At 44.0% G+C, this 15,537-nt stretch overlaps 1 protein-coding gene across 1 annotated transcript in view; it reads left to right on the top strand.

Moving 5' to 3' along the window:
• The window catches only part of LAMC2 (laminin subunit gamma 2), a 58,860-nt gene that overhangs the window by 23,376 nt on the left and 19,947 nt on the right, over positions 1 to 15,537 (top strand). Inside the window, exons 3-7 of the mRNA XM_033195920.1 lie at positions 6,425 to 6,560; positions 9,326 to 9,424; positions 11,760 to 11,896; positions 12,694 to 12,816; positions 13,730 to 13,919. Coding sequence (XP_033051811.1) covers positions 6,425 to 6,560; positions 9,326 to 9,424; positions 11,760 to 11,896; positions 12,694 to 12,816; positions 13,730 to 13,919 — 685 coding nt within the window. The remainder of the gene's footprint in view (positions 1 to 6,424; positions 6,561 to 9,325; positions 9,425 to 11,759; positions 11,897 to 12,693; positions 12,817 to 13,729; positions 13,920 to 15,537) is intronic.

Genomic DNA, 15,537 nt, shown 5'->3' on the forward strand with positions numbered 1-15,537 from the left:
TTCATTGTAGACAGACAGTAAAGACAAGTTAGTAAATATAAAGGGGGGAGAGAGGTGGTTCTAGAAATAAGATTTTTTTTTAATGGTTCATTTGTCTATTATCTTTCTTGGCATTATCAACTTTTCTTGCTAGAAAGTGTTTAATAGCATCCTATGATAAATATTGATCCACTTAAAGCATACAGCCTTACTGCATGGCAATGACTTAGTGTAGCAGGTCTGTGCAACCAATTGATAGCTGCAGATTGAAAGAATCTAAAAATGGGCAGATTCTGGTGCAGCCATGAATTGCTGGTAGAGTGGGTTGGGAGTCTTATAGAAAACTGGGTGACCCTGTGGTGAGATAGACCCATATCACAGCAGTCACCCCCCAAATTCACCTAAGTTGCTGTTACAATGTGCTTTGACTCAGATTAGTTTAGCTTTGTTGTGTAGAATTTGCATCCAGAATCTTTTGGACTTAGCAGTCCTCCCTATGAATCAAAGAACTTCATAACAAAATTAAAAGACAAATTATTCCATTTTAATCAGCATTTAATCTCTCTGAAGAGCCCCTATTGCCTTAGGTCATGCAGCTTCATTGTGAGTCACCAGAGTTTGGTCATCCCAGTGGAATGATCAGTGAGAATGAAACTAGAAATTTAATTGGCTCAGCTTGAAAGCCTGGCCTGAAGACAAGGTTATTAGTCTCAGGGTAGACCAGGAACCTGCTGCCTAGCACAGAAGGATGGGAAAGAAGGATTTACCATGCCATCTCTTCTGTTTCAGCATGTAGTCTACTGTTTGCCCAGTGGTAGTGAAACTGGCTCCTTCTTTCTATTTGGGGAATAGATATCCCAGATTCAGTGGGAACAGCTTGGCAGGAAGTGGTGGAGCCCAATATTGATTTATGTCTTATATGATAGTTAACACGTGCTGTGTGCCAACCCTGGGCCAGGCACTTTTCTAGGTGTTTTTAATCCAGTAATTAATCAATCTTCACAAATAGCTTTATAAAGAGAGGGCTATGTTTTTTTCCATTTCACAAATGATGTAGCAGAGACTTAGGGAGGGAGGGGAAGAAACTTGTCTAAGTTTGTAGAGCTAAGGGGCAGAGTAAGAGTTCAGGACCAGGTTCGTTGACATCAAAGGTAATAATGTAGAGTACAGTGGTAGGTTATGGAGCCAGGCAGCCTGGGTGCAAATCTGGACATGACCACCACCACTTGGTCACCCTGGGCAGGTTCCTTAACCTCTTGCTGCTCCAGCATCCTCATCTGTTAAAGAGTGATCATGATATTCATGTCATGGGATCCTGTGGAGATAAAATGGTGTTTGACAAGCACATGGCAGGCAACTCCGTAAATTGTTAATTGATGTAGTTGTTTTTCTTATTAAGACAGTGGGGAAACTGAGACCTAGAACAGTTAATGAATGGCCTAAAGTCTTTCAGCAACTGATTGCAAGAACTAAAGTTGTAAGCCGGATCTTCTGACCAAGAACAGTTCTCTTATTCCCTCTATATGAAAGAAAACAAAAATCCGAATGGCATTTTTCTATGCCCAAAAGCAATTTATGTGTACACAAAAAGCTTGATGGATATTATTTCCTAAGATCTGACTAATGCTTTATAATTTTCCAAAACATTTTCATAGATGATGTCCTTTTCAGTCCTCATAACAGTCTGACAACCTGTGTTAACACATCCCACATCCCCTGTTAAAGAGATGAAGAAACTGAACTTTCAGGGTCCAAACTGCTGAGGCTGAAAGACACATTGGTGGCAGAGACTGTTCCCATCATGTGCTGTCCCCAGCTGCTCCTCAGCTGCACACGTCACTAAACCACTAGCACAAGTTTAATTCCCTATGTGATTTCTCAATCTCCCAATTAGCCAGAGGATATTTTTCACTTTCAGATAATAACTTGACAGGGGTGTTTGTTGTATATTCAATTTCAAATGCAAAAGAACATGTCTTACAAAAAATGCTATCATTACACGTATGTCAAATGAAGCCAACGGCATTAATAAACCCCAGAGTAGTCACCAATTTTGGACTTCATATTGATTCCCCGTAAATGTAGCAACTAGGCTTATTTTTAGTTTATGATTTTGTGGACTCAGCAACAGGGCTGAGTTATCTTCAGCTCTTCCAGCCACATATTTAAGCCCTGATAACCTTTTGCAGATACTTTGAAATTCACTGTGTGTGCAAGTTTTTGCCTCCCATGACAGCTAAGTTTTTGAGGTCTATGTGATACTGGACTTACTCTCTTAATTTTATATTTTTCACATATCTTTGATGCTGAGAGTGTATTATTCAGACTATACCATTTCCGTAATTATTTAAAACATGTTTTTAAATGCAAGTGTATATATTTTTAAAAGCGTTCTCAAAAGGAGGCAAATTCTCTCCGTTTATATTTTTTGTTTATTTGTTTTTATTGGGTTTGTTGTTGGTGTTTTGGGACAAGATCTCACTCTGTGGCCAAGGCTGGAGTATAGCGGCTCCATCAGGGCTTACTGCAGCCTCGAACTCCTGGGCTCAAGCATTCCTCCTCCCTCAGCCTGCTGAGTAGCTGGGACTACTGGTGTGTTCTACCATGCCTGACTAATTTTTAATTTTTTTGTAGAGACAGGGTCTATGTTGCCCAGGCTGGTCTCAAATTCTTGGGCTCAAGCAATCCTCCTGCCTCAGCCTCCCCTAACTGCTAGTATTACAAGTATGAGCCACCATGCTCAGCCCTCAATTTTAAATATTAATCAGTTTTTAATACCTTCCTGAGTCTTCAAATGCATGTAGACTATATCTACATAAACCATGAATGTGCTTACTGGGACACAAATTTGAAACAGGAAGTTATTCCTCATCTATTCTTTAAAACCAATTGTTCACAATCCCGAAGTACAGTTCATGATGTGGGAATTGGGGCAGGTGGGTTTTTTTGAGTGAGACTTTGAAGAACCAGTGCTATTGTTTTGGAACATGAAATAAGTTAGTCATATTCAGAGTTAAAGCCCAAATGACCGTCTTTCTTCACTTTATAAAAATAATTCATTTCTGAAAAACTACTGCAGGGTGAGTTTTCTGAAGTTGAAAGTGTAATTACCATTAATTCGAATGGAGAAAAAATGTGTTTCTGGTACCCAAATCAGCATCCATTCATGTTAAAAACAACCACATTTCATCATAAGGGACTTCTATTTAATGTTACTTATGAGAGCATTATTCAGAAAGGAAATTTCCTTCCTTCTGCCCACCACTCACAGAGCAATAAGCATGAAGTCTCTCAACATCAAACCAAATAACCTCTTTTCGTTCTCATTTTATTTAAATGCTCTCTTGCCTTAGGCTCTGAAAACCTTCCTTCTCTCCTCCTCCCCTCACCCTCCTTAGACCTCTCCTCCCTGCCTTCCATTGCTCATTGTTTGATTAGACCCTGTCCTGAGACCTCCCCCTCTCTGATCATCCTCTCTCTTAATAGATGGGCTCTATCTCTGTCCTTACCACTTCCCCTCCTCTCTCCATCTACTTCTGGACTGATCTCACATTTACTATGGCTTCCTATTCAGCCTGTGTGTTGAAGGCTCCTAGATCTTCATCTCTAGACTCTGAACTCCAGATGAGCATTTCCACCTTTGTATGCCCCTAGAGACTCAAGTTCATATATCCCAAACTAAACTCATTATCTTCTCTTGATGATTCAACCTGAGATCTTGGTCCTCCTCCTCCTGTCTTCCCTGCTTTGGTAAATAGCATCACAGTCCAGTCAGGCATGCACTCTGGGGACCTGAGTGTCATCAATGAGATCCTCTTTCCCTCGTCATTCCTAACCCAAGATTCATCTAAATCTGTTTGTTCTATATCCACAGTGGCTCTCACAATGCTTTCCTCCTTCTCTTCTCACCGAGACCCCTCTAATCCAGGCCATCATGGCATGGGAGAAGACACGCTCGTCTTGCCTTCTCCAAGCCATCCTGCAGACTGTTCTAGAGTTCTCTTTCTAAGTGCAGGTCTGAACTTATCACTGCCTGCCTAAACCTCTGAGAGTTCCTATTATGCAGAAATTGATCTGTTATTCTGCTGTGAACTTTTAATTCACTACTAAATAGCGTGAGCTAATACATATAAAGTGCCTAACTCAACATCTAAGGAGATGCTCAAAAAATGTCATTTACGCTATTATCACTGAACGCTCCTTCAAGCCTTGCAAAGTTGACATGTAGATGTTCATAGACTCAAACTGTGAATGTGACTCATTTATTTCACATTCCACATGCTGCATAAAGTCTTCATATAGACACAGAACTGATACCTTTATCGATGTGAATTCTATTAGTGAATTAAAAGTTCAGAGAAAGGTAATAGATTTAAAAAACAAACATGTAGAGACTGGTCAATGTTCCCTTGGCTTCATAGACTATGGATAGCCTAATCATTACAGATACTTAAGATACAGGCCAGGCGCAGTGGCTCATGGCTATAATCCCAGCACTTTGGGAGGCTGAGGCAGGTGGATCATGAGGTCAGGAGTTCGAGACCAGCCTGGTCAACATAGTGAAATCCCGTCTCTACTAAAATACAAATCAGGCATGGTGGCACACACCTGTAGTCCCAGCTGCTCAGGAGACTGAGGAAGGGGAATTGCTTGAGCCAGGGAGGCAGAAGTTGCAGTGAGCCGAGATCATACTACTGCCTGGCGACAGAGGAAGACTCCATCTCAAAAAAAAAAAAAAAAAGACATCCAGATTATGGCCAGGTGCGGTGGCTCATGCCTGTAATCCCAGCACTTTGGGAGGCCAAGGCAGGTGGATCATCTAAGGTTGGGAGTTCGAGACCAGCCTGGCCAACAGGGAGAAACCCCCGTCTCTACTAAAAATACAGAATTAGCTGGGCATGGTGGTGCACGCCTGTAGTCTCAGCTACTTGGGAGGCTGAGGCAGGAAAATCACTTGAACCCAGGAGTTGGAGGTTGCCAGCCTGGGCAACAAGAGCAAAACTTCGTCTCAAAAAAAAAAAAAAAAAAAGATACACGGATTATTTTACAATTCCACTGAACTTCAGGGGGATTATAAGGTAGCTGAGGTGTACCTAGCTAGCCTTCCATCTCATCTTTTGGCTTTCTCTCAGCTCCTTCCACAGCAGCCCAGCAATCCTCCTTGGCATACACATATTAGTTGGACAGATTTTTGGGCACCTGCCTTGTGTCAGGCACAATGCTGGGCAGTGGGAATACAGCAGGTGACATAAGGTGAGATCATCCTAAGTCAAGTAGGGCTGAGGACTGGGGTAGGGGTGGGATGGGATTTTAGATGCAGGAGTCAGAGAAGATTTCTCTAGAAAAGTAATATTTAATCAAGTCCTGAGTGCTGAGAATGTGCCAACTAGGGGAAGTTTGAGGAAAGAGCATTCCAGACTGAGGGAGCAGCAAGTGCAAACACCTTGAGGGAAGCTGCTTAGCACTTTGCCCCAACCAAGAGAGTTGGGTCGCTGGAACCTAGTGAAGGAGGGTAGGAGATGAGGTAAGAGAGGTAGGGTCTTGCAGGCCACGATACAGAGTCGGCATCTTATTCTGCTTGGGGGAGGCGGGGCACTGGAGGACCTAAATATCTGAATTACATTTTTAAAGAACATCCTGCCTTCTCTGTGGAGTATGGAGAGGCAAGGATGGAGGCAGGAAGGAGAGTGTGAGGCAGGGCCCAGGGGAGAGAAGGTGGAGGCTGGAAAGGGAGTGAGTGTGGAAGGGCAGGTGGTGAGACCTGGTGGCATCCCACATGGACACATTTTGTTGCCCTGAGTTTTTCATGAGCAATCTGAGAGGACCTATTTACAACTAGGAGCATATCTGTAAAAAGTGGTATCGTAAGACAAGTACAGTCCCCTAGGAAAGGCACACAGGGTACATCCCGCCGGGAGGCGCACCACAGGGGATACTTTCCAGCACTCCTGGCAGGTGAATATTTTTGGTTAATAGCCCTTTTTAAGCTCATAAAAATCATACCGTATAAGCACTGACTCTTAAAAGATGGCTTTGCCTGCCAGGGATAAGAGAGACTGCTGCTCACTTTCAGATACGAACTCTCTTCTAGGAGGCCAATGTGCTCATTCACAAATCTTCCTTGAGATCTTAAAGATTTGATGGACTTCTTTTAAAAAGCAGTGAGCTATATGCTACCTACTGTCACAATCAGAGCAGACAGACAGAGACAAATGCTTTTATGAGTAATTTAATTCTTCTCCCTGTGGAAGACATCCTCGGCTGTCAGCACCGTCGCCGGTGGGTGGAAGAATACGCAGACGATGTGAAGTGACTGTTAAAGGCAGCAGATGGTGCTTCTTACTTCGTGTTTACGGAGCACCCATAGGGTGATAGTTGCTTCCAATGCCGCATACATTAAATAGTTCCTCTTCTTCTTTCCTTTCCCCTACCTTGTGGGCTTCAGGTTCTCTTAGTGCTCGATGTGACAACTCCGGACGGTGCAGCTGTAAACCGGGTGTGACAGGAGCCAGATGCGACCGATGTCTGCCAGGCTTCCACATGCTCACGGATGCGGGGTGCACCCAAGACCAGAGACTGCTGTGAGCATCTGCATCCCACCATTGCTGTCACTACCTCAGTGATGACAATTATAGAAACCTTAGCAACCACTTGTATTTACTGAGCCCCTACCCTGTGCCAAACACTGCTTTGAGAGTACATCATGTGGGCTATCTACTTTAATCCTCACAATACCCCTAAGAGGCTGGGATTATCATTATATGCATTTCAAAGATAAGAAACTTAAACAATATGAGGTTAATTTGCCTGATGTTACTGGTGAGGCTGGACCTAATGCTTAAGCTCAGAGTTTTGGGTCCAGAGTCCATGTCCTTCTCTCTGGCAATGGCTTCCCTCTAGATGAAGGGAGGCAACGAGTCCTTCAAGTAACCTGGGACTCATTTTGGCCCCAGTGAATTTGGGTAGAACTTTTCTGCATAATCTTGATCCCCTTTAGTTTGGAATGTCCTGTATCCCTGCTCAAATTTTTTTTGGAAGATGAGTGAGTATGCATTAAATATCACATAACCAATCTGCAGAGATGCAGAGCTGGCAAGTGTTGGGATGGCTTGGTGGGGGCTTGGCAGTGAAGCGCGGGGCACTGGCTAGCAAGGCTCTCACAGAGGAGGCGCGTCCCATTGCCCACTTTGCTGGCTCCTTGCTGGGACAGGAACTGCCCTCCAGCCACACTGCATTGTCCCATTTGTCAAGGTCCCCAGTTCTCATACTCTCTTAGCATTTGTTCTGGTCCAGCTTTCCCTGACCCTTTCAGATGTTCTTCAGAGATCACCCCTGCCCCACTCCTCCTTTGTAACCCTTTTAAAATATAACCCTCTGTTAGCTCCGCCTCCCTGGCCCAATTCAGAATGAGATAAAACTTATCAAGATCCTTCAAGGTCCTCCTCCCTCTCCACCCTCAGCCTAGGTGCCTGCTTGGTTTCTTACCACTTTCCTCCCTGCTCCCTGCACTCCACAGGGAAGTCACACCAGCCTTCTTTCCCTTCTTCAAAGAGCCAAGTGCATGTGACCTTGGCACACCCTGGAGCGCTCTGCCTTCCCCAAAGCCGTGCAGTGCCTCCTGCTCCATCCCCACCCCACTATCTCCTCACAGAGGCCTTCCTGCACCAGTCCCACCCCTCTGTGTTCTCACTCTGCTGTTTCACTCCATATCTTATTTTCTATTCATGTTTGTCCATTTCTACCATTAAAATGTAAGCCCCCTGTGGCTCTGTCTTGTTTGCTTCTGTGTCCCCATGCCCTGGAGTGGGAAGAGGCACCTCGAGGGTGTCCAGTGCATCTGCAGCTGTCCCTGTGCTTGCTGCCCTGGCACAGGACTCCTGTGGAATGGGGACTGCTCCTATTTCTCTTAGCATCCCTGGTTCTGAGCACCCAGTAGATGCTGAATATGTGTTTGTCAAATGGTCCAGATAAGCAGTAGAGAGGGAGTTAAGGAGGAAGGAGGCCGTGAGAATTCAAAGATAAAGACTGGCAAAGAAATTCCAGCCATAAGCATTGCTAGACTTGGCATGTGAGTGGATGAGGAATGTGAGGGAGAGGGAGGGGTCAAGGGTGCTCCAGGTTTAGGCAGGATTTGGGTGGGGTCATAGGGCAGGCAGAGGAGGAACAGATCAGTAGAGAAGAAACAGTAAACTTAGTTTTTGAGCAATGAGATAAAACACATGACTGCGTACCAAGTGGGTGACAGAAGCAGGAGTGGACGAGATAGGGAGATTGTGCCAGAATTCAGTGAAAACCCTGATACCTTCATTGAGAAAATCTTGCCACAGACAAACAAATAAAAGTCCATTAAACCCAGCAATCCCAGCAATTCCACTCTTAGGTATACATCCAAGAGAAATGAGAAGGTAGATATCTGCACAAAAACTTGTACACACACATTCATAGCAATATTACTCATAATAGCTGAAAAGTGAAAACAGTAACCAAAAAGAATATATGTATTCCGTCACCAAAAAGAATTTATGTACTGACACATGCCATGACATGGATGAGCCTCAAAAGCATCGTGCTAAGTGAAAGAAGCCAGTCACGAAAGCCCACATACGGTATAATTCCATTTATAGGAAATGTCTAGAATAGGCAAGTCTGGAGAGACAGAAAGTAGACTGGTGGCTGCCAAGGGCTGGAAGTGGGACTGGAGGGAGGAGATGTGGCAGGGTCGGGGAAACAACTGCTAAAGGACACAGGATTTCTTTCCAGAATGATCAAAATGTTCTAAAAATTAATATTGATGGTGATGACTGTACAATTCTGAGAATCAGCTAAAAACCATTGGATTGTACATTTTAAATGGGTGAATTGCATGGCATACGAATTACATCTCATTTGAGGAATTACCAACAGAAAGAACTGAATGGAATAAAATAGCAGGTAGATGGAATTAATCATGATAAAAAGCAGACATCATTGAATTAAACAATAGGGAAACAAATGATAATTTTTTTAAAAAATGTAAACAGAGTCAAACAGTCAACCAAAGTAAACTAAACAGTTGAGTGATGAACCTGGTTTACATTCTGGCACAAACCCCTGCTCTCTTTAGGAGTGGCTGACAGTTCTCGGCCCAGCTGCCACCCACCAAGTACACTCTGAGGAGCACTGGTGGAGGCAAGTGTGTCCTCAGCTGTGTGAGAGAGGTCCGCACAGGTGAGGATGGCTAGGAGAAACCTCATTGAAGAAGGACTTGCCCAGCTTAGTGATGTTTGCTCATGAGCAGTTGATTTTTATGTGCTACTTGTGAAGCGTTTGGAAACATGTCCCTAATTTTCTTTTTCTTCTTTCCCAGAGACTCCAAGTGTGACTGTGACCCAGCTGGCATCGCAGGGCCCTGTGACGCGGGCCGCTGTGTCTGCAAGCCAGCTGTCACTGGAGAACGCTGTGATAGGTCTGTGCGAACTGTGGCCCTACAAACAGCAGAGAGAGTCCCTTGCCAACTAAGGGATTAATCGTCTGAGTGTAATTATGGAAAAGGGATATTTGACAAATGTTGATGACCTTCTTCCTGCTCTGCCCTTAAAAACTAAGCTTTTACCAAAAAAAAAAAAAAAAAAAAACACTAAAAAACCACTGAGCGCCCAAATCTCACTGGACTCCATACTCTGCTCTGGGTCCCTTCTCTTTGTTTTGACTTTGAGAGAGGCACAGGGCCCCAGCGATTCCCCCCACCAGCTGGCTCCTAATCCCAGGTGCTCTGTATGAGGCAGTAATCCATAGTGAGATCCTGGGACTCAGGCTGGTTGCAGGAAAGACCTGGCCCAATTAAACATGCTGTGAAAATTCTTGTAAGAGGGCCTATCACAGCATATGGCCATATATAACCATCGTGTACAAAAAAGGCACTGCCCTGGGGATAGGATGGCAGTTACATGCACACACACATATGGGCGTGGGGCTGTGAGGGCGAGGTAAGAGCCCCTTGGGCCAAGCCACACTGGAGGAGGTGGAGCAGTGAGGCACCATCCCCCAAGCTGCCGGTGCAGGATGTGCCTTAAGTACAACTGTGCTCAGGCTTTAAACTCTTCCCTCCCAGAGGTTGTTGAGCAGAGGACTGTGAGGCTGGCGTCAGAAGCAAGGCTTCCTTATTTCCTTAAAAGTAAGAAAGCAGTTCTTTGGCACTCTGCCAATCACTTATACCTGCACAGAGGAAATGCCAAATACACTCCTAACTTGTGCTTTCAGGGGCTCCTGGCTGCTGAGGTGACGGCAGGGAAATAAAGCTTAAGTGTTAAAAGGGAAGTCACTTGTCGAAAGCCTTTTTAATTTCAAAATAAAAGACAGAAATAGAATGCCACATAAAATAAATGTTATCACCACCAATGATAAGAAATAGACCTCTGCTAAAACTGCATCCCAGTGACAATGCTCTCCCCCTCCCTAGAAGTGACCTCTATTCTGACTTTTATGGTAATCACTTTCTTTCTTTGCTTCATAATTTATTACCCCAGTGCGTTCCTAAACAAAATCGTTTAGTTTTGTCTAATTCCCTTCCTTTCTCTTCTTTTTTCTTCCCTCCCCATTCCTCCCCTCCCATCCTTCCTTGTTTTTTCAAGCTCTTTTAATTGGCAGGTTTCTTCTCCATAGAAACCATAATAATTCTTATAACTCTTGCTCTTAGAGAAAAAACAAAGCATGTTTAGTTACAACTGTTCTCTGAAGCACCTGCCCTTCACAGCTACCCTGCTTTTCTGTGATACTGTACTCAGAGCATTCCCCCCAACATGTGGTGCAGTAGCTTTTAGACTACATGATTTGGAAGCAGATGTACATGATTTTCAATCTTGCCTCAGCCACTTACCTGCTATATATCAAGAGTTTCTTAACCTCTTGGCCTTAGTCTCCTCATCTAAGAAAACTAGAAATAGCAGTTCCTCATAGGGTTAGAGGGAGGTTAAATGAGAGAGTACACTCAAGGTGCCTGGCACAACAGAAGTGCTAAATAAATGATCATTGAAACCATCATTGTTTCACATTATTTCATGTGGAAGGATGTAGTTAACTTGAGCAGAGGACAAACAAGTCCTCCCCAGCCTCCCCTGCCCTCTTCTCTGTGACTCCAGCATCAAAGACTCACCTGGCAGCCATGGTCCTCACAGAAGCCACTGGAGGGCTTGAGTTGGGAGCAGAGGTGGAATGCTAGCCTACACCTGGCTTTTGGAGAGGTCTTAGCCATCCTTTTTCTTTGTCATATCCTCACCTGCACTTTTACCTAGTGAGCCAGAGCCCAGGTGCAAGAGTCAGAGATGGGGATCAACACCTAAGTGGTCTTGGGGAGGGGGTCAATACAGCTGAGTAATGCTGAGGCTGGAGCCTCACCTTCCCTGGTCCCCACTTCCCAGTCTTTGTCCCCATTAAACAGTAGCTCCAGAACAGGGCAGCTTTGCATAACCCTGCCCACACCATTCTGCTCATCTGACCACCACTCAATTTCCTACCAAGGACTGGCCAACTACTCAGATGCCAGACCACCAAGACAAACGTGGCTCTGTTCTACAAAGGAACAGAAAGTGAATGTTCCCTATGCTGTCTCATTTAGGGGGTCGCGATTGTCCATCTGGCGGTCTGGGGGTGGGGGTGGTATGTGAAATCTGGTATTTCCCTCCTCTGAAAATTAATAGGGCCAAGTGGAAGAGAAGGTAGAGAGAGGATGACTCATTCATCATATTCTCTCTACAGAATAAAAAATAACCTATAATATCCTGATTTCTACAATGCTACTGCAGGTGTCGATCAGGTTACTATAATCTGGATCGGGGGAACCCTGAGGGCTGTACCCAGTGTTTCTGCTATGGGCATTCAGCCAGCTGCCGCAGCTCTGCAGACTACAGTGTCCATAAGATCACCTCTACCTTTAATCAAGGTAAAGTCTTCCATTTTCTAGGTTTTAGTTTTTGAATGTTGTATAGGGCTTTGTACTTAAAGACAACCACCTCCGTATTCACAGGATGGATTCTCTTTAGCAATTCTCTTATAGTATTTAATGTACATTATTTTGTCAGGGCACTCAGGCATACTCTGATGTCTTGAAAAAGTCATAGACTGAAAATAGTTCACTCATATAACTTAAAAGAATAACTACAAAAGAGACTAGATTTTTATTTCCCTGAATTTTCCATCCCCATCTATTTCAAAACCACAAAGGAATCATTCATTTGGTTTGGAGAGTGTTTAAGAGTCTTCCTGGAATTCACATTCATTAATAATGCTGTTTTCACATATAATAAATGAGCTAACTTATGTGAAATTAGTTCCCAAGCTACAGAGCACTATAAAAATATTGGAAATTGATATTATTTCAACACTAAGTGTGAGTTTCCCTTTGAAAAGACTGGACCCTCTCACTTCATTAAGGCCAGAGCCTGTTTATATAAATATAAAAAATGGAAATTACAGGCAGAAGAAAACCTGCTATCTTATCACAAGAGTCAGACTCAAAGATGAGAAATCATAGCAGCTGCGGGGCGGGAGCAGGTGAAGTTGAGACCCACACAGAGAGGTACATGGATAATTTTAAGGACCATTTACAAATGTGGAAATATTGAGAAAACCCCACTTGCTACTCACCACTAGGACTTGTTGGCAAGCGAATCTTTCCTTGTTTAACTTAATAGATGAGGAGGGCTTGTCCAATGCAGATTGATTATGTTTGTGTTCCAGATGTTGATGGCTGGAAGGCTGTCCAACGAAATGGGTCTCCTGCAAAGCTCCAATGGTCGCAGCGCCATCAAGATGTGTTTAGCTCAGCCCGACGACCAGACCCTGTCTATTTTGTGGCTCCTGGTATGTGAGGAATAATTTCTCCTATGGAAGCCAGCTTATAGGACTAGGAAGTCAGGATAGAGAAATCGAGTTAGAAATTGTGGAAACCATATCACTTTGCATTCAGGGTAGCAGCATCTCCAGAAGAGAGTTGGGGGTTAAGCCTGATTTGAGAGTCACTAATAAATGGCCCCAACAGAGTAGAATGGGGTGTCCCAGAGGTCAGACCCTGGTTGAGCTGCCTCCTTTAATCAAATGAGAAGTTTCTATGTTTACCACCAAGGCAAGAAATCAAGGACTTTGGCCAAACCTATGGATCTATTGAGAAACAGGTGGAAAGCAAAAACAAAGCATTTCTTAAAACTTCAAATACTTGCAAGTTAAAAAAAAAAAAAAAATCAGTCAGTGGTATGTGCCTTAGTGGAAAAGCACTGGCTAGAATTCCAACCCCAGTTCATTTCCTTAGCACATATGTGATTCTTGGGCAAGCTGTTCTCTTAACTTCGCTGAACTTAAGTTTTCCCTACTGTTAAATGGGAATACGAATGCCTGCCTCCCAGAATTATTGTCAGCAAATGTGATGATATTTATGAAGGCATTCTGTCAACTAAAGCGTTATGTAACAAGTCGTGCTATGCTGATAACGCCTAGGATTTTTACAAAACAGTCTGTCATAAGGGCCACATCATGAATCATCTAATAGATGGAATTGTCTTATAACAAGGCCCTCTTATCATTTCAGTAACTAACCCTCCTTCATAGCCCAAAGTGTCATAGCTATGTCCAGTACCAGGTCCTGACTCTCCTAGCAAGGAGTTTTGGGGCAGCATGACACAGGACTTCAACAAAAATTGCCGACACCAGTGCAAACTTACATTTGTTTGCCTCTCCAGTTTCACAACTGATCTCAATCTTTTAAAACTCTGTTTCACAGCCAAATTTCTTGGGAATCAACAGGTGAGCTATGGGCAAAGCCTGTCCTTTGACTACCGTGTGGACAGAGGAGGCAGACACCCATCTGCCCGCGATGTGATCCTGGAAGGTGCTGGTCTACGGATCACAGCTCCCTTGATGCCACTTGGCAAGACACTGCCTTGTGGGCTCACCAAGACTTACACACTCAGGTAAAAAGAGAGACCACAAGTAGGTCAATTAGAGCAAACTGTGATTGAAGTTTGAGGCCATTCTTTATTTATTCAATCATCATTCATTTGTTCAACAAGCATTTCTGAGCACCTTTTATGTACCACGAAGGTTGCTATGTGCTCAGAAAGGACATGATTCCTTCTCTCAAGCAGCTGACAGGCTAACAGGAGAGAAAAATGAATAGATAATTACAGTGCAGTTTGTCAAGGGACAGAAATAGACAAGGTAGATACAGAAGTTCTGAGCACATACAGGAGGCATGACTGAACCACACTGGCATGATGAAGGAAACCTTCCCAGGACCACATGACAAATGTGAAAGGCAGCCCTTTAAGGAAAGAAAAGGGAGGAAAGATTAACAAGGTAGAGGAAATGCAATGCTTGAGGAAGGTTTTTGCATTTAGAAATTCCAAATGGTCGAGCATGAGTGGAGCATTAAGTCGGCGAAGGAGTGCAGTGAGAAGTGAGGTAGGAGAAAGAGGTGGGAGTGACTTTACGGATGTTTTTGTGTGTGTCTACAGGGATTGCATGGGGTTCTGCATGGTTTTTGCAGAGAGGCTGGGGAAGGGAGCTGTGCCTACTAAGTGCTCAGTACTGCACTGAAGGCTGGAAAATAAAGATGGAACATGGTCTTTGCCTTCCAAGAGCTCATGGTCTAGTACAATGTATAACATGTCAAAAAGCAAGCATAATACAGTAGGATAATTGCTTTAGGGGTGGTGCATGTTCATGGGGTCTTGGAAAGTGCCCGATTCTGCCTGGAAGAGTCAGGGAAACCTTCAGGAGGAGGCAATGTGTGAGCTAATAATGGAAAGGTCCACAGGGCTTTTCCAGGGAGAAAAGTCAGAGTAAGGGCAACCCTTCTCTGTGAATATATGTGGGGATGCAGAAAGGCATAATACAGTGGAGAACTGGCAAGCAATGGAATACAGCATGTATAGGGAAGATGGGTAGATAACATTTGCAAAGGTTGGAAAAGGACCCATCATGTTGGGCCTTGTATGTCACGTCAAGGAGCTTAGATCTTGTCCATGCTGAAAAGATGATGCAGAGCCATTGAGAGATTGTTAAGTCGAGAAGTGTGATCGTCAGGTGTGAAGGCTAGGTGCAAACACAGGCACCATATGGATGATAGTTTGGGTAGGGCCCTTAACTGGACCATCAGAACACATTCACAGTGGCTCAATGGAGAGTGGTTAGGGGCCTAACCCAGGGCAGAGGTAATGGCAATAGGGAAAAGAAGACCCACAGAATACAAATAAAGAATGTATCAAATATCTGAGTATATGTGTTCTAATGATACACACATACACACACACACACACACACACACACACAGCTCTCCTGCCTGGAATGCCCATTCCCACCTTCCAGGCTTGGTGAACTTACTCTTTGAGATTCAGCTTCCATGTTCTTCCTTTGTATTAGCCTTCTCAGAATCCCAGGTAAAGTTGCAGTCACTTTGTGTTTCCATGGCACTCTGTGCATGCATTTGTTATAGCATTCATGGCATCTTATTATAACTGTATGTCTACCCACCCGACTCCCCTGGCTGGATGGTGATCACCTCTCCCTGTTGTCTTTGTGTCCTCCAGC

This window comes from Trachypithecus francoisi, unplaced genomic scaffold, assembly GCF_009764315.1.
Source record: "Trachypithecus francoisi isolate TF-2019V2 unplaced genomic scaffold, Tfra_2.0 Lachesis_group5, whole genome shotgun sequence".
Taxonomy (NCBI): Eukaryota; Metazoa; Chordata; class Mammalia; order Primates; family Cercopithecidae; genus Trachypithecus; species Trachypithecus francoisi.